Genomic DNA, 23,755 nt, shown 5'->3' with positions numbered 1-23,755 from the left:
TGTCGCCGCCGACGCCGCTGCAACAACAGCTCCCAGGCTCCACAGAGACACTAGCTCACCTCGGCTTTCCCCAGCGCCCGGCCCTCCGAGACGACACCTAACCACCACAGCTGCCCTCATCTGGACTTTGCTGGCGAGGTATTTTGTACCAAAAGACTTGGGACCCGGGACCATCGAGGTCGTGGGGACCCAGGAACCAGGGAACATGGGAACTGGAGTCCCAGCCTCGGAGCAGACGAGGTGTGCCAAGGGGGATCCACAGATTTATTGCCCTGAAAATGCTGGAGGCACTGAGGCTGGGCAGGTTACAGACTTCCAGAGCCCTGAGGACAATCGACCGCAAAGTAAGCCGGGCTTCAGCAATCCGGAGGACTCTGGGCAACTGATGGCATCTTATGAAGGTAAAGCTAAGGGCTACCAGGTTCCTCCCTTTGGCTGGCGCATCTGCCTCGCTCATGAGTTTGCAGAGAAGAGGAAACCCTTTCATGCCAACAACATCTCCCTAAGCAACCTGATAAAGCATCTGGGCATGGGCTTGCGGTGAGTAGATCCCATTGCCTAGAGTACCTTAGGTTTCACTTTGTTCCAGCACAAGACTTCCAGCAGAGGTGAGAAGGGGTGAGAAAGCAGGTGGGTGCTTTGTCCCAGGCAAGTGGTCCCCCACCCCCAACATACTCAAAGCCTGTGGTTTTGGGGGTGAGACCGGGTCTCTGCAACCCCCTTCCTCCCAATAACTTACGTTCCTAGAAGGAAAGAACAGGAACATCTGGGCCCGTAGTCAACCTTTCCCATTTACGCTCCCTCTCACATACTCCCTCTTTTCCAAAGACCGACCTTTGGCAATTGCTATACTTTGTGGCAAGGTGGGAAAGGATAGTCTGGCTCCTGCAGGTACTGACACAATGTTGTTTTATTCAGGAGAGGAAGTTATCAACCCTGATTCCCCTGAGCAGCTGGGGTACTCTCCTTGCCTCATTTAGGCACACTACATTCCGTTGTTTCTTTCCTCAAGTTTTAGCTCCAGGGAGTGGGTGACAGCCTGCCTGCTCTCACCCCAAGGAAAGGGTGTGAGAGGGGCTGTTCACACTATTCTGGGATAGATAGTCTCTGATATAAAAAACAAAGAAGACCTCTGGCCAGAGAGGCACTGCCAAAGTGTCCCCAGAGCTCTCAGTAATACAGTCTTCCAGAGCCTGCACTGATGCCCTTTCCCCCAAGGGTTATGGACACCCCCAAGTGCTTACCCTGAGCTGTAGAACTCCTTTAGATCCCTACAGATCCCCTCTGAGTTCAAAAGTTAGTGATGAGGAGCTGTGACCTATTAACAGGAACAGGTGGATATGAGGACAGAAAGCATCACCCTGAGGTCATCCTGAGTCAACCCACACTGTAAACACAGCTGGGGATGGGAGCATAAAGGTTGGAAAACCCAGCCCTTACAGCCTCTAAACCAGGGGATCCGTCTCGGTTAGTGCTGTAGGGCTGGGTTGGGTAGCCCATTTACCTAACCCCAGTTCGAAGCAGTGGGAAGTGCCTGGCGCTGCCTGGGTATCTGGCTCCTTTGCTAGATCCTGTGGGTGGCCTGTACCAGAGAACAATCATCCCTCCGGGCTACTTCAGAAACTGAATCAGCCTAACTTTGACCCCCAAAGCTTCTGGGCTAAAATAAGATCGAGGGCTAGAGTGCCGAGAGAAGCACACTGGGGTGCGTGTGGTAGGGACAACTGAGATCAAGAACAGGTGGGCATGCTAGCCCCTCGGTCCCTAAGTATGAGCTGAGTCAGAGGTCTGAAGCTATGCTCAGCCCCCTGGACCTTGGCTCCACGTGCCAGGATAGGGTGGAGATCAACACAGGCTTTTAGAACAGGATGCGGTCCTGCATTGAGGAGAAAGCAGGGGTGAGACAAGGTACAATTCTGAATGATAATTCTTAAATTGGGGCTGACATTATGGAGAAGGCCAAATAGGTCAGGAATGGCCAGCTGCTAAGAGAATGAGAGGTGATCCCTAAGAGGAAACCAGACTGGGGGTACTTTAATCAGGAGCTGCAGCAAGCCAGCTTTCTCTTGGCCTCATTGTGGGAAGAACTCAATTTTGATTGCTCTCCCTTTCAGCTAGAGTCCATTCATTCAGTAAGTATTTATTAAGTGCTTGTTCTATGGCAGATGCTCCTTTGTTCTGCCTATCTCCGTATCTTGCATTGCTCCCTCACTGCCCTAATCCCTGCTGCACCCTCCCCCTCTTCCCCAATTCTTTCTGGCCTCTAATTTCAAAGTCCAGTTTACTCTAAAACAGCAGAGAGCATCTTGTACCTTCCCAACCTCTCATCTCTTGCCTTCCCCCCTCCTCCCCCTACTCCCAGAATCTACCCTTCCTATTCTGTAATCACATTTCTCCTCCCCTTGCTTGTATAATCATTGGTAAATTCAGCAAATATTTACCAACTGCAGACCATGTCCCCTGCCTGTCCTTGAAGCTGGGGATAATCAACCAGTCTTCGTCAATATCCCTTTCCCCAAGGAATTTAAAAGTATGTCAGACTCATATGAGGAACACTTAGAAATAACAAAACAGTGTCTGATTGGGAGTTCAGATAGTGTATTCACAGGTACGATCATACCTGACACACATATTCCACTTGATGGCTTTCCTATCTATTATGCCATTTGTTCTTTCAGCCATTTCATGAAGTAGGTAGGACAGGAGGTACCCCATCTTGTAGATGAGGAAACTGAGGCTCAGAGGAGTTACTTACCCCAATGACGTGGTTACAAGTGGTATGCTTGAACAATGGGTATAAAGTAGCTGGGTAGGGAGGGCAGTGGAATTGGGAGAGTCTGGTGGGGCAAGGGTTGCTTAGTGAGGACCCACTCTGAATGAGGATTTGTAGGATTTAAGATTAGAAGTTAGGCTGAAACAGATGTCAGAGCCCTGAATCCCAAACAGAATGATTTGCCTATTGGACACAGAGCTGTGACAAGACCAGGAAAATGCAGGGATTTTTTAAGGCTTTACGAGGATATTATGAGAGAGCAGACTCAGAAAGCTTACAGTTTAAATGCTGAACTTTTAAAAAAGACTTAAAAGGATATGCCCCAAAATGTAAAGACTGTCTATGAGTGGGATTTTTTTCCCTTCCATCTGGTATATTTTACAGATTTTCACCTTTCACAATCAGGAAGAAAAATAATCATTTTAAAAAGAAGAAAGTTATCCCGGTAGACTGTGCCTTTTGGGGAGAGGGGGTGTAGTTGGGAAACCAAAACTGGCCCTTTAAGCACCTCAAACAAAAGCTCCTGGGCTAAACTCAAGCAGTGGTAGTGGAGTTAGTGGTGAGGCAAGGTCAGAAAGCTCCTGCGAGAGGAGAAACAAAGACAGTGCTGTGCTGCGAGCTGGAGTGACTGGGAAGAGGAGAGGGCTTTGCCCTGTTGAGAAATGGAGAGGAGGAGAGATTTGGAAGTGAAGGGAATGGGTCCTCTGCAGACCCATTTAATGGGAAGTTACAACTGGCTGGCTGGAGAGAGGCAGGTGACTGTCGCCCAGGAGGTACCGTCCCCTGCCCCTTCCACTCACACTGCCTCTTGCTCCTCAGGTACCTGCAGTGGTGGTACCGGAAGACCCAGGTGGAGAAGAAGACACCTTTCATTGACCTCATCAATTGTGTACCCCTGAGACAGATCTATGGTGAGCCTCACCCCAGCTCTGCTCTGCACAGAGAGGGCCCAGCCTCTGGGTCTACTGCAGAGCTAGGCAAAGAGGCTTCCAGCTTAAGCACAGTGCACTGCCCCATCCCCTGGGGTTTTCTTTCCCCAGCTTTATAGAGCTATAATTGACACAAAACATCATGTAAGTTTAGAGTGTACAACGTATTGATTGGATATTCCTGTGGTTTTTAGAGGAACTCATCTTTATAGTCTAGAAAGTAAGAAATGGGCTTCTTTTCCTCTTCCCATGCCCCACTGACCATCCTGATTCTACCTCTAGGTTGTCCTTTGGGTGGCATCGGGGGAGGCACTATCACCCGAGGCTGGAGAGGCCAGTTCTGCCGTTGGCAGCTTAATCCTGGAATGTACCAGCACCGGACAGTCATCGCTGACCAAGTAAGAACCAGGACCGGGAAGAGAGGTCCAGAACAATACTCCAGGTCAGGAAGAAGCTCTTAGCCTGTGTAGGATGTGCAAGTTAGATATGCACGTGTGACATGGTTCACTCCGCTAAGTATTTTCAGGATGCTTTCCATGTGCCCAGCCTTGTGCTAGGATGTACTAGGAATGACATGCTATAAGAGCACACGTTTCTTAAAAGCGTAAACAGTCCCAGCACCCCCGTGCCCTCCGTTTCTCTGGTAAATGTTTCTTATGTCCCTCACTGCCCCAGCTCCACTAGCTCAGCCAGTACCCAGCCACAGAGGGTGCAGGGAATTCCCAGATCACTTAACCTGGTTGAAAGAATATGTAGTAGGCCCAGAAGAGAAGACAAACCCAAAAGTCTATAAGTGTATGGGGGGAAAAGGTGTGTAGAACGCCCACTGTTCACTCTAATTTGCCAGCCTTCAGTTAGAGGTCACTCTGCTGGTGATCACTCCTCTGGAGGTCTCCCTGGCTGAGAGCCTGGGAAGCCCCTCCTCTCCCAGGCATAGCTCTCTAGGCTTTTCCCTTTTCTGAAGCTTCACTTCTTTTCCCTCTGTTCCTTCATCACATCTGGGCCTTCAATTGCCAGAGTCATGTGGTCTACCTTTCGTCATATCTCTTCAGCGACCTCACAGGTGGAGCTGTCCACCACATTCCCATTTCCTGTCTGAGGGATGCCTCCAGCTTTCAGCTCATCTTCAAAGAAAAAAATGACTAGCAGACCTTGAGTCCAATTAATGACAATCCTAGTTCAGGTTTACCAGCCCTGCCCAGTGCCCGAAGCTTCCTCTCTGGCTCATCCATTAGGTATCCTGAGGGGAAGTGCCTTCCAGAATCATGACTCTAGAGTTAAAGTAATTATTGCATGCTTAACATGTGCTAGAGATTGTGCTATGCATTTTGTATGATATTTAGTATGTAAAGACAGTCCTACAAGGTAAGTACCATTATTATGCCCGTTTTATAGATGAGGAAACAAAGATCCAGAGAGATTTAGTAACACGCCCAAGGTCATGTGGTTGGCAAATGGAAGCGAGTTGGGATTCAGAACCAGCTCTTGCTGTGGTTAAGACCCACGGTCTTAACCATTCTCTACCATTTCAACAACATAAAAAATTATTGTATACATACATCAAAAATATCGGGCATACTTTGAAGCAAGGGAAGAGATATTAACCCCTTATAGCCCCTATCCTCCAGAAGCTTAAATTTTTATTAGGGGAATAAGACTTTGAGAAAACGGAGACTGTGAGGCCACATAAGAACCAAAATGAGAGGGACAGATAGTATACTGAGAAAAAAGGGACACTGCTCTAGACTTTGCCCATTCTCTCCCTACACATGCCAACTGTGCCTGTCTCTGGTGGTAGAGTCATAGTGGAGAAGGGGGTGGGACCTCAGTGAATTGGAGAGGGCCCTGCCCTCAGTGAACCCACAGAGCAGTCAGGCAGTCAGAATGTAAACAAAAACATTATAACATGCTAGACTAGAGAGGTAGGGGGACATCCAGGACAATGACTCACTGCTTGAGGAGAGGAGATGGCATTTGACCTAGGCTTTGAAGGATGAGAGGTTTCACCAGTTGGAGAATGAGCAGGAGCAAAGGCACGGAGGGAGGAAATGTAGTGTGTTCAAGGAACAGTGAGTATTTGACATGACCAGAATATAAGTGCTTGAACAGGTAATGAGTCTAATGGCCAGGGAAAGGCCAGATCAAAAAGGGCCTTGAAAGCCAGGTAGAAGAATTTCGACTTTAGCCTGAGGGCCACGGGGAGTCACTGAAACATAAACACAGACTAGCACATCTTGATTTGTCTGTAAGAAAGATCACTCTGATACCAGATGGGAAGAAGCAGAGCATAAACACAGAAATGGTGAGGGCACGAAGACCACCATAGTAAGAAGGGAGAGGAAGCCGGGGAGAGGGGAGGAGGAGGTAGGACCTAGTGGTGACTCACAGTGTGGGAGAGGGGCCTGGTGGATGCGTGAGGCTGTGGTGCAATGATAACCCCTGTAGGCTCAGAAAGGGGAGGGGAGACGAGTTTGAGGTGCCTGTGGTTACCCCATCCCAGCCTATCTGCCTTCATGGTTTAGTTTACAGTGTGCTTGCGTCGGGAGGGGAAGACTGTGTACCAGCAAGTCCTGTCCGTGGAGCGCCCAAGTGTCCTGCGCAGCTGGAACTGGGGCCTGTGTGGGTACTTTGCATTCTACCACGCCCTCTATCCCCGAGCCTGGACTGTCTATCAGCTTCCTGGCCAGAATGTCACCCTTACCTGTCGCCAGATCACACCCATCTTGCCCCATGACTACCAGGTGAGGCTCCCACTGTGTTTCCTCCATTGCCTTCCCTTCCCTGAGATCTGTCTCTGCTATAAATTCCACAATCTGTGAAAGAGAGGGGACTGGAACATGACATCATGCTGGTTTTCCAGGACATCCGTTCAGTGGTAAGACAGCCTGCCTGGGAGTATGGGGAGATGAAAGTGGAAACTAGAGTCTACTGGGGGCAGGGGATAGGATTTGAGCCAGGTCCTCGGTGCAGAGGAGTGGGGCCAGGAGGGGATGCACTGGGACCATGAGTCTGATCTTTTGCTCCCAGGACAGCAGCCTGCCTGTAGGAGTCTTTGTGTGGGATGTGGAAAATGAAGGGGACGAAGCCCTGGATGTGTCCATCATGTTCTCCATGCGGAATGGACTGGGGGTCGGAGATGATGCCCCAGGGGGATTGTGGAATGAGCCCTTCTGTCTGGAGCGTGACGGGGAGACGGTACAGGGGCTGCTGCTTCATCATCCAACCCTTCCAAATCCCTACACGATGGCTGTGGCCGCACGACTCACAGTATGTTAGAGTCTACCCTAGACCTTAGTCCCCAAACCCCTCAACCTGGCCCCTGAGTGTACCCCATCCCACCATTGTCTCTTCATTTCCTCAATTCCTGAGTCCCATCCTCACTACAGCCCTTAAGCCTCTGGAACTTGGAGGTGGGAATTATGATGGGAACTGGAGAGTTAGTCCAAAGCCAGCATTCTTGTGGAGCTTCCCCTCAGAGTCTTTGGCCCCTTAACAGGCGGATACCACGGTAACCCACATCACAGCCTTTGACCCTGACAGCACTGGGCAGCAGGTGTGGCAAGATCTACTTCAAGATGGACAGCTGGACTCCCCTGCTGGTGATGGGGGGATTTGATAGGGAGGTGGTGGGAAGAGAGGTTGTCCCCGTCTTGGGAGGAGGGGTGAGAGACCTGGTAACGAATAGGCTTTATTTTCCCATATTAGGGATCCCTGGGGCTGAAGGGGGTGCCTATGCCGATTTCTCTTGTGCTTCTCTCAGGCCAAAGCACCCCCTCGCAGAAAGGAGTAGGCATCGCTGGGGCTGTGTGTGTTACAGGCAAGCTACCACCTCGAGGCCAGTGCCGCCTGGAGTTCTCACTGGCTTGGGATATGCCCAGAATCATGTTTGGAGCTAAGGGCCAGGTCTACTACAGGTGAAGGGACCAAGAGAGCACAAGGATCCAAGGTACTGGAGCTCTGACCTAGAACCCGAGTTCTCATTTTTCCCCTTTCTTTCCATTCCAGGCGGTACACGAGGTTCTTTGGCCGCGATGGTAATGCAGCACCCGCCCTTAGCCACTATGCCCTGTGCCGATATGTAGACTGGGAAGAGAAGATCTCAGCTTGGCAGAGCCCAATATTGGACGACAGGTGCCAATCTCTTGCCTTTCTCCCGGGCACTCACACTCCAGTTGGGACACACTGGTTCAGTTTCCACCCACCACAGTCAGCAGAGTTGGGCTGGGATTCATTTGGTGCCCCCTGCTCTGTGGAACTCCAGAATCCTTCCCTTCCCAGGAAGTCCACTCATTAGACCATTCCCTCGTCCTGACTCCCCAGATCCTTGCCTGCCTGGTACAAATCTGCGCTGTTCAATGAACTATACTTCCTGGCTGATGGAGGCACAGTATGGCTGGAAGTTCCAGAGGACTCCCTACCAGAGGAGCTGGTGGGAAGCATGTGTCAGCTCCGCCCCATCCTCCGGGAGTATGGTCGATTTGGCTACCTTGAAGGTACGGGCTGCTGGCAGGCTGCAGTATGGCTGGCCATATCCATGAGGCCAGTTAGTGCCCTACCACAAGGCAGGATGGTGGGTTTTGCCTACCCCGGGGGATTGGTTAGGATGAGGGGGTAAGTGGCAGTGTGGAGTAAGCCAGTGCCCCACCCCCAACTCCAGGACAAGCTAGGGAGGGGAACTGATGGGGAAGCGGGAATTCCAGCAAGTGTGTCTTCCTCCTTCCTCCAGGCCAGGAATATCGCATGTACAACACATATGACGTCCACTTTTACGCTTCCTTTGCCCTCGTCATGCTCTGGCCCAAACTCGAGCTCAGTCTGCAGTACGACATGGGTGAGGGTCCCTTTTGTGCCCCTTCTGGCCTCTTAGCCCCCCACACCCTTGAATCTTTGTCATCCCTCCGGTTGTCTCTACCCTCCTTTCCACCCAACATATCTGCGTTCTGCTTACTGGTTCCCTTCTAGGGTCATAAACACAGTTCTGAGCCCCACCTCAAGTCTGCCCATTCCCTGCCCGCCCGGCCCCCCCCCCCCCCCCTGTTGGTCTTCTCCCNGCTCCCCCAGCTCTGGCCACACTCAGGGAGGACCTGACACGGCGACAGTACCTGATGAGTGGGGTAACGGCACCTGTGAAAAGGAGGAACGTCATCCCCCATGATATTGGGGACCCAGGTAAAAGTTCCTCCACTCCAGAGTTTGCTTCCCTCCCTCAACTTTTGCACCCTCTACTCTACTCTACCCACCAATGCAAATCAGTCAGGTTTCCTCCCCTCCCACAGATGACGAGCCATGGCTCCGAGTCAATGCATATGTGGTCCACGATACCGCTGACTGGAAGGACCTAAACCTGAAGTTTGTGCTGCAGGTTTATCGAGACTATTACCTGACGGGTGACCAGAGCTTCCTGAGAGACATGTGGCCTGTGTGTCTGGTAAGACATGCATGTGCAGTGGCCAGTGTGCCAAGGGCGTGACTGGTGTCTGGGGAAAGCCCAGCTGGCTATTGTTGTCTTTCTCTAGCATCTGCCTAGGTCTTCAGTGTCTTGGTCCCTCTCTAGGCTGTGATGGAGTCCGAAATGAAGTTTGACAAGGACCAAGATGGACTCATTGAGAATGGAGGCTATGCAGACCAGACCTACGATGGATGGATCACCACAGGCCCCAGGTTGGGAAGTAGGGATTTCCACGGTACCTGAGGTGGAGAACTGGGCACCAAGGAATTGTAGGCTCAGGGAAGAATGACTCATTGCTTGTTACATTGCATGGGAGTGGCTGGAGCCACCAATCTGACCCCCAAACCCATGTCCCTGATCAGTGCTTACTGTGGAGGACTGTGGCTGGCAGCTGTGGCTGTGATGGTCCAGATAGCTGTTCTGTGTGGGGCACAGGACGTCCAGGATAAGTTTTCTTCCATCCTTAGACGGGGCCGAGAAGCCTATGAGAGACTGCTGTGGAATGGTGAGTTGGAGGATCCTAAGGAGCCTTAAGGCAGCTCTGGGGACACAAGGAACCTTATTTTGTCTTCCTCTACCCCAGGCCGCTATTACAACTATGACTGCAGCCCTCAGCCTCAGTCCTGTAGCATCATGTCTGACCAGTGTGCTGGCCAATGGTTCCTGAAGGCCAGTGGTCTAGGAGAAGGAGACACTGAGGTGAGAAAGACTAGGAGGAGGAGCCAGAGAGAAAGGTGGGCTTTTCCTGGAAGCGGGAAGCAAATTTTAAAAAACCATGATTCTGTCTTTGCCCCCTAGGTATTTCCTACTCCACACGTGGTCTGTGCCCTCCAGACTATCTTCGAGTTCAATGTCCAGGCCTTTGCAGGAGGAGCCATGGGGGCTGTGAATGGCATGCAGCCCCATGGTGTCCCTGACAGATCCAGTGTCCAGTCTGATGAAGTCTGGGTGGGTGTGGTCTATGGGTTGGCAGCCACCATGATCCAGGAGGTAATGCACCCCCTTTCCATCTCTCCACCATCTGTACCTTGGGCTGGCAAACTTCCTCAGCCATCAAACTTCTGTAAGGCCCTACCCATCTGGAAAGCCTCTCCCTTTTCCCTGGCATGCCTTCCATTTCCTGCCTTCAGGCTTCTGTCTATGGATCAAGTTTATTTCTACCACTAGCTGGGAACTCCCTGAGGGCAGAGACCCTATTGTCTCTATCTGTCCAGCTGAAGTAGCTATTCAGGGATTGCCAAGTAATGTGATTGACATGTCTTCCTGCAGGGCCTGACTTGGGAAGGCTTCCAGACAGCCGAAGGCTGCTACCGAACCGTGTGGGAGCGTCTGGGCCTGGCCTTCCAGACCCCTGAAGCATACTGCCAGCAGCGGGTGTTCCGCTCACTGGCCTACATGCGGCCACTGAGCATCTGGGCCATGCAGCTGGCCCTGCAGCAGCAGCAGCATAAAAAGGCCTCCAAGCCGGTAGTCGAGCAGGGCACAGAACTGAGCACAGGGCCTAACCTTGGACCAAAGGAAGCCATGGCAAACCCAAAGTGAGCCCTCTGAACTGTGGGAGGGAGGCTGTAACAGCCCAGCCTCCAGCCTGGCCTTTCCTCTTCACCGCTCCCCCCTCCCCCCCAGTCTCCTGCAACCCTGAGCCACCAAGACAATCATGCCCCTTCCCTTTTCCTCATCCACTTGCGCCAGTAAAGAGGGGTTGAAGGTGACCCAAGCATCAGAATCACTTATTTATTTCTCTCCTCACCCAATCCCCTCACTGCATGAAATGTACAAGGAGGTCAGTTGATTCCCCCAGGCCCATTCATGGGGTGGTAGATTTACATGGGTACAAATAAAAGACCCAGAAAGCCAGTTAAGTGTGGTGTGTTTGACCTCTCAGGCTTCCTGACACAGCTCAAGGTAGCCTCTCTCATTCCTTTCATTTGGACACAGACTAGGAACCCCAGGCTCTGGCTTAGCCCCCCAACCTCTCATCTAGCCTGAATATCTGCCCTGTAAGATAACAGATGTGGGGCTGTGAGTAGGGAGCCATCCCCCATCTCTTGTGAAATTTGCAAGCAGGGGAAGGATGGGACCTGTGCAGGGAGGCTTTGAGGAAAGGACAGGAAGTGGCAACTTCAGGGGAGGCTCAGCACCAGGAGCCTGGGGCATGTGGTAGAGCAGGCAGCAAGAGTTGCTAGGAGCCTGGAGCTCCTGGTCTGAGCTGTCCTTGGGTATCTCTGTCTGCAGGGCAGGCAGCTCCAGCTGGTGAGGGTCCTCACTGGGAAGGGCACGAAGCTGGCGGGACAACACTAAGGAAACAAAGACTCTTCAAGGACCAGCCTGGCTGCCCCCTGTCCCTCCCCCGCTGCCTTAATGGTATTCTCAAGCCTCTCACCTCCCTGCTCAGCTGGCAGGCTCCCCCTTGTGTCAGAGGAATACATAGCAGGCACGATGAGCAGACAGAAGGAGAAAAGTAGGACCTGGAGAACAGGAAAAAGAAAATGAAGAAGGGCTCTAGGTTGCAGCCCTGTCCCTGCCACCTGAGAAAAGGATTTCTCCTTCTGTCACCATGCTCACCAAGACACAGGTGCTGCTGCTGCTTGTTTTGTTCGATATCTGAATGACCATGGCCTGGAGTCTCCTCAGCTGGTCCAGAAGGGACCTAAAAGAAGAGGGGGGACAGTGAGCAGCCCCTGGCCTGGCACCCTGAGATACAATGTTAAGGCCACCCCTCTATCTGTGCACTGAATTATCTCTTGCTTTTCATCCTATTTTTAAATGGATTCTACCTCTCTGTGGACAAATTGCCTAAAGTTCCTCATTAAAACAAACACCTTTCTGTCCTGACCTGATTTAAACTCCTTTGCAGATATGCCTGACCAGCTATGAACATAATCCTCACAGGCATTCAACGTTCTCTTTCTGACTCAACTCACCTATGTTAAGGTTCCAGCCAGACTATACTATGCCATGTTCTTTCTGCCTAGAGTGCTCCCTACCCTGATCCCCGCCCCAGAATCCTGTTACTATCAACTGTCATCTGCCCCATGGGGTCTTTCCTTGATCCCTCCTCTTTCTTAATACTTAACTTACTTAGTTACTTGTGAATTTGTTCCCCATTACTGTGAGCTTCCTGGAATCAGATCCACTAAAGGCCAAGCACCAGACCTTGCATGTGGGAGCTGCCCAGTGTGGAGCAGGGGAAAGAGTGAGACAGCATAAAACGGCAGAGAGAAGGGACTGATGTTAGAGTTACTTACAAATTCTGTTCCTCCAGGAGCTGTACTTTGTTCTGTAGCTCCAGATTCTGGGCTGTGTATTTCAAGACCCTGGGGGAATAACAGGATATGGTGATACGGCCTGTATCCCCCCTTCAAAACCCAACACTTCCAACTACCTCTGCATCCCCGCCCCCACCCCCCGACCCCGGTCACTCTCCCTTTTGTACCTGCTCTCTAAACCTCCCAAATACACCTTCTTCTTCCTGCGGCTCTCTTGAGCAGACTTTTTGTTTCTAATCTTCCTCCGCACTCGTGTCAGAACTTGCTCCTCCATCTAAGAGAAGGTGGAAAAGAGGTCTCATCAGAGGAACATTAGACCAAACAGTTGGAAGGCAACTAAATTCAATCTTCTTCTCAATGCAGGAATCCTTTCTACAGCTTCCCTGACCAATAGGCACTTGGCTTCTCTCTCAATGCCTCTGAAGGCCAGGGGTTAATGTCCTCACAAGCAGACCACTTTTAACAATTTTATTAATTAAAACAAACAAAAAAACCTTGGGGCACCCGGGTGGCTCAGTCAGTTGGAAGTCTGACTCTTGATTTCAGCCCAGGTCATGATCTCAGGGTCATCGGATTGTGCTCAGCGGGGCGTCTGCTTGAGATTCTCCTTCTCTCTCCCTCTCCCTCTGCCCCCCCGACCCTGCCCTGCTCGTGTACACAAGCACAATCTCTCATTAAAGTAAATAAATCTTAAAAAAAAAATCTTCCTTATCCTGAGCCAACATATGCTTCTATGATTTCTTTTTTTTTTTTTTTAAAGATTTTTATTTATTTATGTGACAGAGAGACAGCCAGTGAGAGAGGGAACACAGCAGGGGAGTGGGAGAGGAAGAAACAGGCTCCCAGCAGAGGAGCCCGACGTGGGACTCGATCCCAGAACGCTGAGATCACGCCCTGAGCCGAAGGCAGACGCTTAACGACTGAGCCACCCAGGCGCCCCGCTTCTATGATTTCTATCAATTGGACTTACCTAGTACCTATCTCTGAGGCCAAATGGAATGAACAGTCTTTAACTATTTTAAGGCACTTAACATTTCTTCAGAGTTAAAAAATCTGGGCAAAAATTTCGACTCCTCACCTTCTTTCCTCGGGATGGACTGCATCCTCTTAATATCTGTCAAAGATCTGGGTTCAAAACTAGACACTAAGATGTGCTCTGGCCAGTATAAAGGAGAGTAAGATGGTCACTGCCCTTCTAGAGGCAACACCTCCATTGATACAGCCTTTAAACCCCACTCACTTTCTTAGTCATCTCAAACTGCTAACTCATCTTGTATTTTTAAGAAATTAAAATTCTCTCAACTTTTCTGTACTGTTGATTTCACAACAGTACCACAATACTGTGCTTGTAAAGCTGCCACTCATTGCGTGAAACTTAAAACTTGGGATTTTACAATTATTCTTGCTATACTACTTAGTCCAGCCTTGATGAATTCTAAAACTTAATTCTACCATTCAACTATAGATGGATTACCATGAGGCCAGTGAAATCTAAGCATCAAGGCCCTTTGCTTGCACAGTCCCTTCCAAGTCCCTATACTAATGTTGCACTGATGATTTTGAATTCTTCTTTCTTAAAGAGGATACCAAAAATGTGTATAAGCCCCACAAAACTAGGATCTGCCTCTGCATTCACCACACTGACATGTTCCAGCTTCCTATTAGGAACGAATTTGCTAAGTTTTCTAACCTAAGTCCTTCCTGATATAAAATTAACAGAAGTGGGTACTTGGGACTCACAAACCCCCTCCAGCTTTCCCACCAGTGGGAGTCTTACCTTAGTAAGAGGAAGTGTCCCGTGCAGAGTAAGCCCCTCCTTCTCCAACAGCCTCTTTTCCTCATCTGTCAGTATCAGCCTAGCAATTTCCTGGGGTTACCAGGAGGTGGACAGCAGAGTTGTAGAGGGATGTCAGAAAGGAAAGGGAAATCCACTCCCACCCGTGCAATGTGGGAATAATCCCGCCATAAATAAGTACCTGCTCTGCCGGCTCCTCCACACGCAGTGGAGTCGTCTGGGCCCCCTCTTTTCCATAGTTACCACCATCTGCAAAAGGAAAAGTATAAATAGCCAGGCTCACAAGTCCTCTCCTTCCTCCAAACCTCACTTATTTCAGGCTCACCTAGATCTATGGAGACATGTTGTGAGAGAGAGTAGGTGTGATCATGGTGAACAAGACAGGGCTCAGAGGAGCTAAGGACGTTCAACGATGTTGGGGGACTCAGCAGGGAATCCAGTACATCCTCTGCCTCCCATTCACTCAGCGCCTGCACAGGGTTCAAATTTTAACAAGCCTTTACATATTACTACCCACTGCCTCAAGAACGCCGTCCGCCCAACCCCGCGCCTCCCGGACTCACAGCCCCCACACACCTCGGAAAGCGGCTGTTCAGCCCCCAAATCTCCGCTTTCCTCTAGCAGGAAGTCCAGCAGGTCCTGGTCACCCAAGTCCAACGCCAGTTCCATGCCGGAGATCAACGGGAAGGGTAGGCAGAAACAAAGAAGCTCACCCCACCACCTATCCGCAACCCTGAACAGGTCGTCCTCAAACCGCACCACCCCCTAGGCTGATTTCTCCGCAACTTCCAACACTACGGAAGTGACGGGCTACCCACGAGGCATTCCGGGACTTGGAGTTTCCTCTGACGCGGAAGTGGCCTAGCTGCTGCGCGCCACGTCCCGGGAGCTATGCAAATAGAGGGGACGTCCCTGCTGCTTCCTCACACCCTGAGGGCGGGCATTCCGGGGGACGGGCTCCGCCTTGGCCCCCGGCTGTAAAAGGAAGGGTTAGAGACTAAAAGGGAACTCGGGCACAGTTCGAGCGCTTTCTCCGGATTGTGCCGCACCCTTGCTTCCTGCCGGGGAGGGGCCGCTTGTCTAAGGCCGGCTCCCGAGCATCGAGAGCTGGGGCCAGAGCAGCTTCCTGCTGTCCCCGCAACCATAGAGCGCGGGCCCAGGGCGCCGCCCGCGGGTGAGGGACGTTCCGGGGACGGAAGTGGCCGAGAAAGTGTCGAAGGGAGGGCGAGGCCGAAGCCCGATTGCCACCGGGAGAACGAGCGGGTTAGCGGGCCGGCGGGCGGGGCACAAGCCGGGCAGCGCAGGTAGGCCGGACCGGGCCTAGCCGGAGCCTCAGGGTGCGGCGCAAGGCCAGGCCGGGGAAGCGGGCTGGCGGGCGGGTGGGGCCCCCGACTCTCGTGCGTCTCTGTTTCGGGTCCTGTTGGAGAGGTCAGCGTCCAGTGTATCTCGGCTTGGGATGGGAGTTAAGTAGGCCGTTTTAAGGGAGCCAGGCCCTTCCTGGGATCAGTCCTCTGTCTGGAATAAGTTTTGGGGAGGGTGAGGAGTGGGGTGGCAGTGAGGCGCAGGGCGGGGATCGGCTTTGAGGTTAGCTGATAGCGGGTATGTGGGTAGGAAAGCTTCGGGTGATCTGGGGATTAGGTGGAGTTGGGTTTAGGAATCAAGGTGAGTTTAAGGAGTTATAAAGCCGGAGTTGAAATTTAGAGTTACTAATGTCAGTCAGGTCCGTTTTATGTAGATAAAATTTGGTTTAGGTCATTATTTTGTTTTCTGGACAACGTAAGTCGAAGTTAGGTTCCGGGCCGGGTTAAGGGTCAACACAGGAATTAAATTGGAAGTGCAGTGGTGATGGGTATTAAGGAGGGCACGTATTGCATGGTGCACTGGGTGTTATACGCAAGTAATGAATCATGGAACTTTACATCAAAAACTAGGGGTGTAATGTATGGTGACTAACATAATGTAATTTAAAATGTTATTAAAAAAATAAAAAGAGAGACATAGAGAAAAGAAAAAAAGTGCAATTTTAGAGATTAGAGAACATTAGCATGCTACTAGGGATAAATAGCAACAGGATGGGTCAGGCATCAAGTGACAAAGGAGTTCTGGGCTTAGAGATCAACATTTAGGGTTAAGGTTGGGGAATTTGGTGCTAGAGGTAAAAATTAGATCAATATTAGGGATCAAGGATTGGGTACGGGTGTCTGTTAGGAAAGGGATGAATGTCAAAGCCAGTATTGAGAAACAGGAAACAAATTAGGGTCAGGGTTAATGTTAGGAGTTAGGGTTAGTTTTAGGGGGGTTATGGTTGAGGTTAGGGTAGTTGATCTCAGACAGATAAAATTTAAGAGACTGGCAGTAAGTAGGTGCACTCATTCTGCGGGGAGGTCTCATTCCTATGAAGCTTCGGGGGTTCTGTAGCCCAGAGATATGATAAACTAATTTCAGGTTCGGGTTCTGGGCTTCAACTAGAATTGCAGGTATTTGGGATTCCAGCTTCTTTATTCTGCTCTCTAAATCCAGGGCTCTTGCTGTGGTCACCACAGTTGAGAGACGGGGGTTCCTGGGCTATGTTGTTTATACAAGATAGGAGGTGGGAATGGGACTGGGACCCAGGAGATGTACAAGGCCTAGTCATAAGTGGGAGACTACTTAGGGAGAGGGGACTATGATTAAGGGGAGGCTGACCACAGAGACACTGTTGCCGTGGGAAAAAGAGATGACCGAATCCTCTGAAAGTTCAGCCCCACTGCCTCCCAATTCTCTCATTCACTAGTTATTAAGTCCTCTCTCCAACTCTCTTCCCTGGCCCTGCAGTTCACACACACCCCCGCATACCCCCTTTCTGCAAGCACAGTCCTACATACAGAATTCTCCCCTCACCTGTAACTCTCCCATGCTGTTCATTTTACTAAGGGTTCCCAGTTGCAGTTCTATTTCCCTGAATCTGCACCTCCTACCGTATTTTGCCCTCTCCCAAATCTGAGCTTTCCCATCATCTTAAAGCACTCCCCAACACTTTACCCCACTCACCCACCTGCATACCTCCTGGTCGTCTGCTGAATACCCCACCCCCAGCCCAACATAACTGCCAGGTACTCCCAGGCCCTGCTATGTGCCAGCCTCTGGCTTTAAGCCTCCTTAATTTCTTGGTCCAGTTGTAGATCCCCTTCCCCCACTCCCCAAACAGAAAAGAGGAAATGAGACCCAAAGAGGAAACTGGGTCTTGCTGATCCCACGCCCAGCCAGGCCACTGACCACACCCCCATTTCACTCCCAGCCTGACCCTGCCACTGACCACAGCACTATCCCCTCTACTCAGTGTGACCCAGCCACTGGTTATACCCCATACCCACCCACCCCCACCAACTCCAGCTCTGCTTATACTCTGCCAGTGTCCCTTCACTCTCCTCCTCACCCCATCCCAGCCTTATTTAGCTACTGACCACAGCCCCATCTCTTCTCAGTCTCCTGCAGCCTGATCTGACCTCTGACCTCAGTCTGTCATTCCCTGACTTATAATTATTTTCCCCCTTCCACTAGCCTGATCCAGTGATTGATCATATATTTATTTTTCCTACCACCATCTTCCCCAGCCTCTCTGTACACCTTGTCTTCTCCATTTCTAGTCCGATACAGTCACTAACCTCATCCCTTCTGCCCCTGCCTGGTGCTAACCACATCCCCATCTCCTGTGCCCCAGAGCCTCATCTTCATATACCCAGCTCGACCCAATCCTTCCCTTCTCCCCTTCCCAATTCCTTGTGTAAACTCAAGCCACCCCAGCCACTGAGTGGCTACTGATGACAGAAGCTGTGGGACTCTAGTCTGACTTTGGGCCCTGGCCCCTGAAGGTTGACAGGACAGACTGTCCTCAGGTCCTGACAGTTCTACCTCTTGTCTACCTATAAATAAGCGACATCCTCCTCTCTACCATTCTAACTGCTGTCATCACTTCTCACTTGTGCTAATGCAGTGTCTTTCTGACCAATCTCCAAGGTAACTGGCAGAATTATTTTCCAAAATCTAGTTCTGGTTATGTCCCTTTTCTGCTCAAAGCCTCCCTTGGCCTCCTGGTGCCCTCCAGTAGGTAAAATACTCCTTCCTCTCTAGTCCTCCCCTGCCTTTCCGCCCTAACCCTGACTTCCCCATCGCTGCTCCCTTGCAGGTGCCCTGTGCTTCAGCCCGCCTGCCCGCTCACTTCCCTGAACGCTCCTCCGTGATTTCGTGCTCCTTCACCTTTGCTTACACTCTTCTCTCTGCCTGGAATGCTACCCCTGACTCACCTCCGGCTGGCATAGTGGAGACAGCTTGGGCTTTGGAGTCAGAGAGATGTGGGTTCGGATCCTGGCTTCACAACTTCACAAATTTACTAGTTATATGACTTTGGAGAAGTTCCTTGAATAAGTATTTAACATCTTTGCACTTCAGTCTCCTAATCTGTAAAAATGGAAATAATGATACCTATCTTGCCAGGTTGTTGTAAAGATTAAATGAAATTATGTCTACAAAGAAATTAACATAATCGTCAATAAAAGTTAGACCCTTATGATTTTTTATTATCTTTTTTTAAAGCCCTAACTTCAAGTGACACTTTTCACAGAGACTTTTTGGTCCCTCTTCTCTAAGCTAAAGGGATCCCTCCCCTGAGCACACACCTCTTGACTCTGACCACATCCTGCCCTGTGTTATAATTCTGTATTTAGCCTTCCCACTCAGCTAACTGGGAGCCCTTTGCAAGTGAGGCGAGGGCTTGCTCTTCTTGCTTCCCAGTCACTGAGAGTTTGGCCCAGGGCCTTTTTCACAACAGACCCTCTGAAATGCTTGTTGGGTGAATGGAGGGAGAATGTCTTTGTAATGGGAGGAGAGATGTTGGGGCAAGTTGTTCTCTTATGGATAGAGGTGTGTTTGTGGGGAAGCTGTGTGCGTGGGATGGGGTCTTTACGGGAGGATAATGTGGTTGTGATGGGGTCTGTGTAGGGACTGCATGTTTGAGATAACGAATATGTGGAGACAGTGTAAGTAGCTTTGTGGTAAAGCGCTCTGTGTATAGACTGGGGTGCAGTTGGGGAGAATGAATATGCATAGATAGGTGTAGGTGGTGAGGGGCTATGTCGAGGGAGATCAGGTCCAGCCCTTCAGCTGCCCAGTCCAGCCCGAAATGAGCCTCCAGCAGCCTGAGGCCGGATATGTCAGTCTCACCCACAACCACCACCCCCCCTCCCGCGGTTGCGGACTCAGAGGCCAAATTTGGTAACAGACTGAGTGTTACTCCCCCAACCCTCATGCATTCTGACTTTGTCTTCAGCTTTCTCTCTCCCTTGTCCCTTACTATATAGCTCCCTGTCTTTCTGCAGCTCCCTTTGTGGGTATCTGTTCTGACTATATTCTCCATGTACCCCAAATTCTTTACCCCCCAGTATACTTACATTCCATTCCTTGCTGGGATTTGACCTCTTCTCCTCCCCCCCCCATTGCCCAACTCCTCTGGAATGCATCTCAGGAATGTCTTGAGGGAGGAGGAGTTCCCTGGGAGGGGGATGGGGGGGCATTGTTGCTGTTTCGTAAAACATGATGGAAAAGGGAGCAAAGTTCTCAGGGCAGAGCAGGAACTGGATAGCTTCTCCCCATACTTCCAAGGGCCTTGTTCTGTGCCCTCATCACCCTCAGTTCACTTCTCAGTTCCCTTTCCTCCCTCACCATCTTGTAGCGATGTGGGTGTCCACTCAGGACCAGCCTGGGAGGAAGGGTAGGCCTGACTCATCTCCCTTATCGAGGTCTCACCAGAGGTTTCCTTGCTTGAAAAAGAAGGGGGTGTCCATATGTCCGGAGGAAATGGGGGAGACATGCAGTTTCAGCTTAGGGTGGAGGGTCCTGTCAGTCCTGCCCTCAGCTCCTCTGACTCCTCCGCTTCGCTGACCCTCCAGCCCTCCAGCAACCCCACAGCCAGGTCTGTCAAGCTACTGGGAGAGGTGGCCGAGGAATAGGGAGGTGGGCAGAGAGCTGGGGAGACTGGAAGGGTCCTCACTTGTTTGGAAATAAAGATAGTGAGCTGTGGATTCTTGTGAGACTCTGGACTATTTATAAGGTCAGAATGGTCTGTCAGATCCCTGATCCACACCTTTCCCACATATACCTGTCTCCTCTTTCTAGATTTTCAGTCTCCTTCACCTCATCCTTCCTAACCTCTTCACCTGCCAAAAACCTATTCCTTCCCAACTTCCCTGGTTCTCAACTGGCTTCTGTATCCCAGCACCCCCACCTGCTTCCAACCTTCCCCCAGTCCTGCATTTCCCACTTGGGGCTAGCTGTTTGCCAGGAGGGGAATGGGCAGCCCGGAGTTGCTCATTCTCTTAGTCGAGAGGAACCAATCCCTGTACCAAACTGGGTCACATCATCAGCTGCCAGGTAGACTTGTCCTCTTGTGCCCTGGGTGCCACCTGCCACCTGCAAGGGTTCCTCCAGCCTGCTGAGAGGTGGTGCCAAGGAGGGCGGGGGGGGGGGGGGCNGACGGAGGGCAGAGCTTGAGAAGGACTTACTGAAGACAGGAGAGCGTGAGAGGAGTTGTCGTGAGGACTGGGATTCCCTTCGTGACTTGGAGCAAGGACCAAGTTAGAGGGACTGGGGTCTTCCTCTGACCTGCCTTGAAACTACCCTACTTGCCCCACCATGGTCTGATATCCATTCTGCAAAATTGAAGAGTTGACTAGGTTATTTCTGAGATCCCTTTGGATTAGAGAATCATCATTCTAGCTTGACTGCCAGGGAAGCCAAATATGGGGCCAGGCTCCCTGGGAAGGCCCCTCCCTTTCCAGTGAGACGACTCAAGCAGCCGGTGTTTGGTCTCCCTGCCGGGCTAGCTAGAGTCGGTGTTTGCAGGCTTCAGGATCTCTTGGGAATTACCTAATATAACGTCTTCATTTTGAAGAGGCTAAAGCTGTCAGAGCGAAGGTCACATGATGAGTCAGGGCAGAGCTCTGAAAATCCCAGACAGGAAAAAGCCAACAAGACCTAGTGAGAGACAAAGAAAAAAAGACTGAACCAAGAAAAGATGAAAACAAGGCAGAGGCAGGGCTGGGAAAGGAGCAAGGTGGGGGCAAGAGAGAGACACTGGGCAGACAGAAGGGAGGCACAGATGCTAGTGGTAGGGACAGGACAGTGTCCTCGGGGAACACTGCATTGCAGACCAGACTCCTTCACATATCTCAGGTGGTTAGGATTAGTTCTTTTGGTATAAGTAATTTTTTACTCTTTAAAATTCTTAAAATAAAATAACTATGTTACTATTTGCTCTGGTGTGTCCCTTTCAAAAACACCCCTCCCCGGGTCTCCATCTGGGTGACCTCCTCTCCACTAATGAGGATGTGTGCTGATGCCCTGATGTCACGGGCCAGGTAGAGCCAGGCTGGAGAGGAGAAGCTGCCACCATGGTTGCACTTTCGCTGAAGATCAGCATTGGGAATGTGGTGAAGACGATGCAGTTTGAGCCGTCCACCATGGTGTACGATGCCTGTCGCATCATTCGTGAGCGCATCCCAGAGGCCCTGGCTGGCCCTCGTGAGTCTGAGTACCCTGATGGCAGGGGTGGGAGTCTTCGGTCCCTCCTTGTTCCCAGGCTCTTGGCTTTAAGGGATGACCCCATTGTCCCTCAAGGCTACTCAGGCCTCATGCTCCATGGTTCCCTCTCTCCCCTTTAGGCCCTCGGTCCCTGGGGAAATAGTAAAGGGCAGCCATGCAGCCATTCAGCCACACTGGGGTCCTTATATGTCTGAGGTGATTCATCCTCTCTTTTAGCCAGCGACTTTGGGCTGTTTCTGTCAGATGATGACCCCAAAAAAGGTATATGGCTGGAGGCCGGGAAAGCTTTGGATTACTACATGCTCCGAAATGGGGTGAGTATCACTTCATCAAGGACCATCAACATCCCCTACTCCACCTCCTCTTTTCAGCACCCATATCTGTTGTCTCTGACCCTCTCCAGGCTTTCTATCCCAGGCAGTTAAAATAACCTGCTTTTTGAGGGAGCCACCATAGTCTTGCTTTTAGTAATCTACTTTCCTCCCCTCTGGCCATGAAAAAAGGAAATAATATCTCTAGCTTCAAGGGGGCCCCTCCTCCCATTCCTGCCCCAACAGGACACCATGGAGTACAGGAAGAAACAGAGGCCCCTGAAAATCCGCATGCTTGATGGAACTGTGAAGACTATCATGGTGGATGACTCTAAGACTGTCACCGACATGCTCATGACCATCTGTGCCCGCATTGGTAAGGGGTCTCGGTGGGGCTGAGGGCTCGGGAATGGAGGCTCCAGCTCTGCCAGAAAACAAAGGTGCGGTGCCCGGGATGCTACCGACCCCGACCCCGACCCCTCCCCCAGGCATCACCAACCACGATGAATATTCACTGGTTCGAGAGCTGATGGAAGAGAAGAAGGAGGAGGTGACAGGGACCTTACGAAAGGACAAGACCCTGCTGCGAGATGAAAAGAAGATGGAGAAACTAAAGCAGAAATTGCACACAGATGATGAGTGTAAGCAGAAATAGAAAACAGAGGGCCCTGGAAACGGTCAGGGTTGCGGGGGCAGGGGGCAGCTGTTTATTCTTTAGTTATGGAAAATCTGCTTTTGCGAGACACTGCTTTTGATGCAGGATGCATCAGTAATAAAGTCTTACATTCATGGAATTTATCGGTGGGAGAAGGTAGGAAATGAAGAACAACAAAAAGCCAAAGAGCACACAACACAGGCGCCCCAGGGGCTTGGCACTGAGGGGACTCTGTGTGTCCCAGTGAACTGGCTGGACCATGGCCGCACGCTGAGGGAACAGGGGGTGGAGGAGCACGAGACGCTTCTGCTGCGGCGGAAGTTCTTCTACTCAGACCAGAACGTGGACTCCCGGGACCCCGTACAGCTGAACCTTCTTTATGTGCAGGTGTGGAGAGGATTTGCCTGGGGTAGGGGAGGTAGGGAGAGGGGGCAGAAGCACACTGAGGGGTGTCCCTGCACCCAACACAACACCTGCCACCTTGTGTTCTCCAGGCGCGAGATGACATCCTCAATGGCTCCCACCCTGTCTCCTTCGACAAGGCCTGTGAGTTCGCTGGCTTCCAGTGCCAGATCCAGTTTGGGCCCCACAATGAGCAGAAGCACAAGGCTGGCTTCCTCGAGTGAGTGACCCACATCCCACACCCTGTCAGGGCCCAGGACTCATTGCCATTGTGACCCTAACAGCCCTGCCCCCCTCCCAGGCCTTCTGTCTCTGTTCCTTTTCCGATGCACCAGGGTTTGACCCACATGGGTACCTTTTTTGCTGCCATCAGCTATTTGTCTCCTCACTGGCCCCATGTGGAACTTGAATGTAGCCCAGAATCTCTGCCTCTGCCCCATGCTTCTCAAGCAAGCATGTAACCTTTTTTGAGATTCTCTGAAGAATTTTACTGCAGTAGCCAGAGGCAAACAGTACATTTCTCCTCATAGGGAACATAGACTTAGAAAGCTTTGCAGGTCTCATCCACGGATCCTCCTCGGAATGTGTAGAATTCAG

General features: G+C 51.1%; 3 protein-coding genes across 9 annotated transcripts in view; 2 read left to right on the top strand and 1 right to left on the bottom strand.

The window, feature by feature from the left end:
• The first annotated feature begins 171 nt into the window (after positions 1–171).
• Positions 172–11,008, top strand: GBA2 (glucosylceramidase beta 2). 2 transcript variants are annotated; one of them, XM_034664096.1, is made up of 17 exons: positions 172–540; positions 3,593–3,684; positions 3,985–4,100; positions 6,225–6,443; positions 6,730–6,969; positions 7,199–7,301; positions 7,463–7,616; positions 7,708–7,833; positions 8,023–8,195; positions 8,429–8,533; positions 8,764–8,871; positions 8,979–9,130; positions 9,257–9,363; positions 9,514–9,656; positions 9,735–9,850; positions 9,950–10,141; positions 10,421–11,008. In XM_034664096.1, exons 1-17 carry the CDS (start codon positions 206–208, stop codon positions 10,691–10,693), a joined length of 2,754 nt encoding a protein of 917 aa, XP_034519987.1. In that variant the 5' UTR covers positions 172–205; the 3' UTR covers positions 10,694–11,008. The 2 variants fall into 2 exon arrangements, with proteins under 2 accessions (XP_034519987.1, XP_019654876.1); XM_019799317.2 differs by lacking the exon at positions 3,593–3,684 and having other exon boundaries at positions 409–540.
• Positions 10,872–15,094, bottom strand: CREB3 (cAMP responsive element binding protein 3). The gene is made up of 9 exons (XM_002918882.4): positions 14,792–15,094; positions 14,541–14,685; positions 14,397–14,464; positions 14,198–14,287; positions 12,588–12,694; positions 12,400–12,468; positions 11,717–11,801; positions 11,535–11,619; positions 10,872–11,448 (listed from the first exon to the last, which is right to left on the bottom strand). Exons 1-9 carry the CDS (start codon positions 14,882–14,884, stop codon positions 11,132–11,134), a joined length of 1,059 nt encoding a protein of 352 aa, XP_002918928.2. The 5' UTR covers positions 14,885–15,094; the 3' UTR covers positions 10,872–11,131.
• A 145-nt stretch (positions 15,095–15,239) lies between these two features.
• The window catches only part of TLN1 (talin 1), a 31,704-nt gene continuing 23,188 nt past the window's right edge, over positions 15,240–23,755 (top strand). The window contains exons 1-7 of one of the 6 annotated variants that reach the window (XM_034664095.1): positions 15,240–15,389; positions 21,607–21,769; positions 22,007–22,104; positions 22,348–22,477; positions 22,590–22,742; positions 23,001–23,143; positions 23,251–23,378. In XM_034664095.1, the coding sequence (XP_034519986.1) occupies positions 21,640–21,769; positions 22,007–22,104; positions 22,348–22,477; positions 22,590–22,742; positions 23,001–23,143; positions 23,251–23,378 (782 nt within the window). In that variant the 5' untranslated portion in view covers positions 15,240–15,389; positions 21,607–21,639. Of the gene's footprint in view, positions 15,553–20,011; positions 20,163–21,606; positions 21,770–22,006; positions 22,105–22,347; positions 22,478–22,589; positions 22,743–23,000; positions 23,144–23,250; positions 23,379–23,755 lie in introns of those variants that run through there. The other 5 variants (XM_019799314.2, XM_019799313.2, XM_002918881.4 and 2 more) reach the window with 5 other exon arrangements.

Source organism: Ailuropoda melanoleuca, chromosome 7 (genome assembly GCF_002007445.2).
Source record: "Ailuropoda melanoleuca isolate Jingjing chromosome 7, ASM200744v2, whole genome shotgun sequence".
NCBI classification, from domain to species: domain Eukaryota; kingdom Metazoa; phylum Chordata; class Mammalia; order Carnivora; family Ursidae; genus Ailuropoda; species Ailuropoda melanoleuca.
Note: the sequence above shows the minus strand (reverse complement) of the source record. Positions and strands in the feature narration are given on the sequence as shown.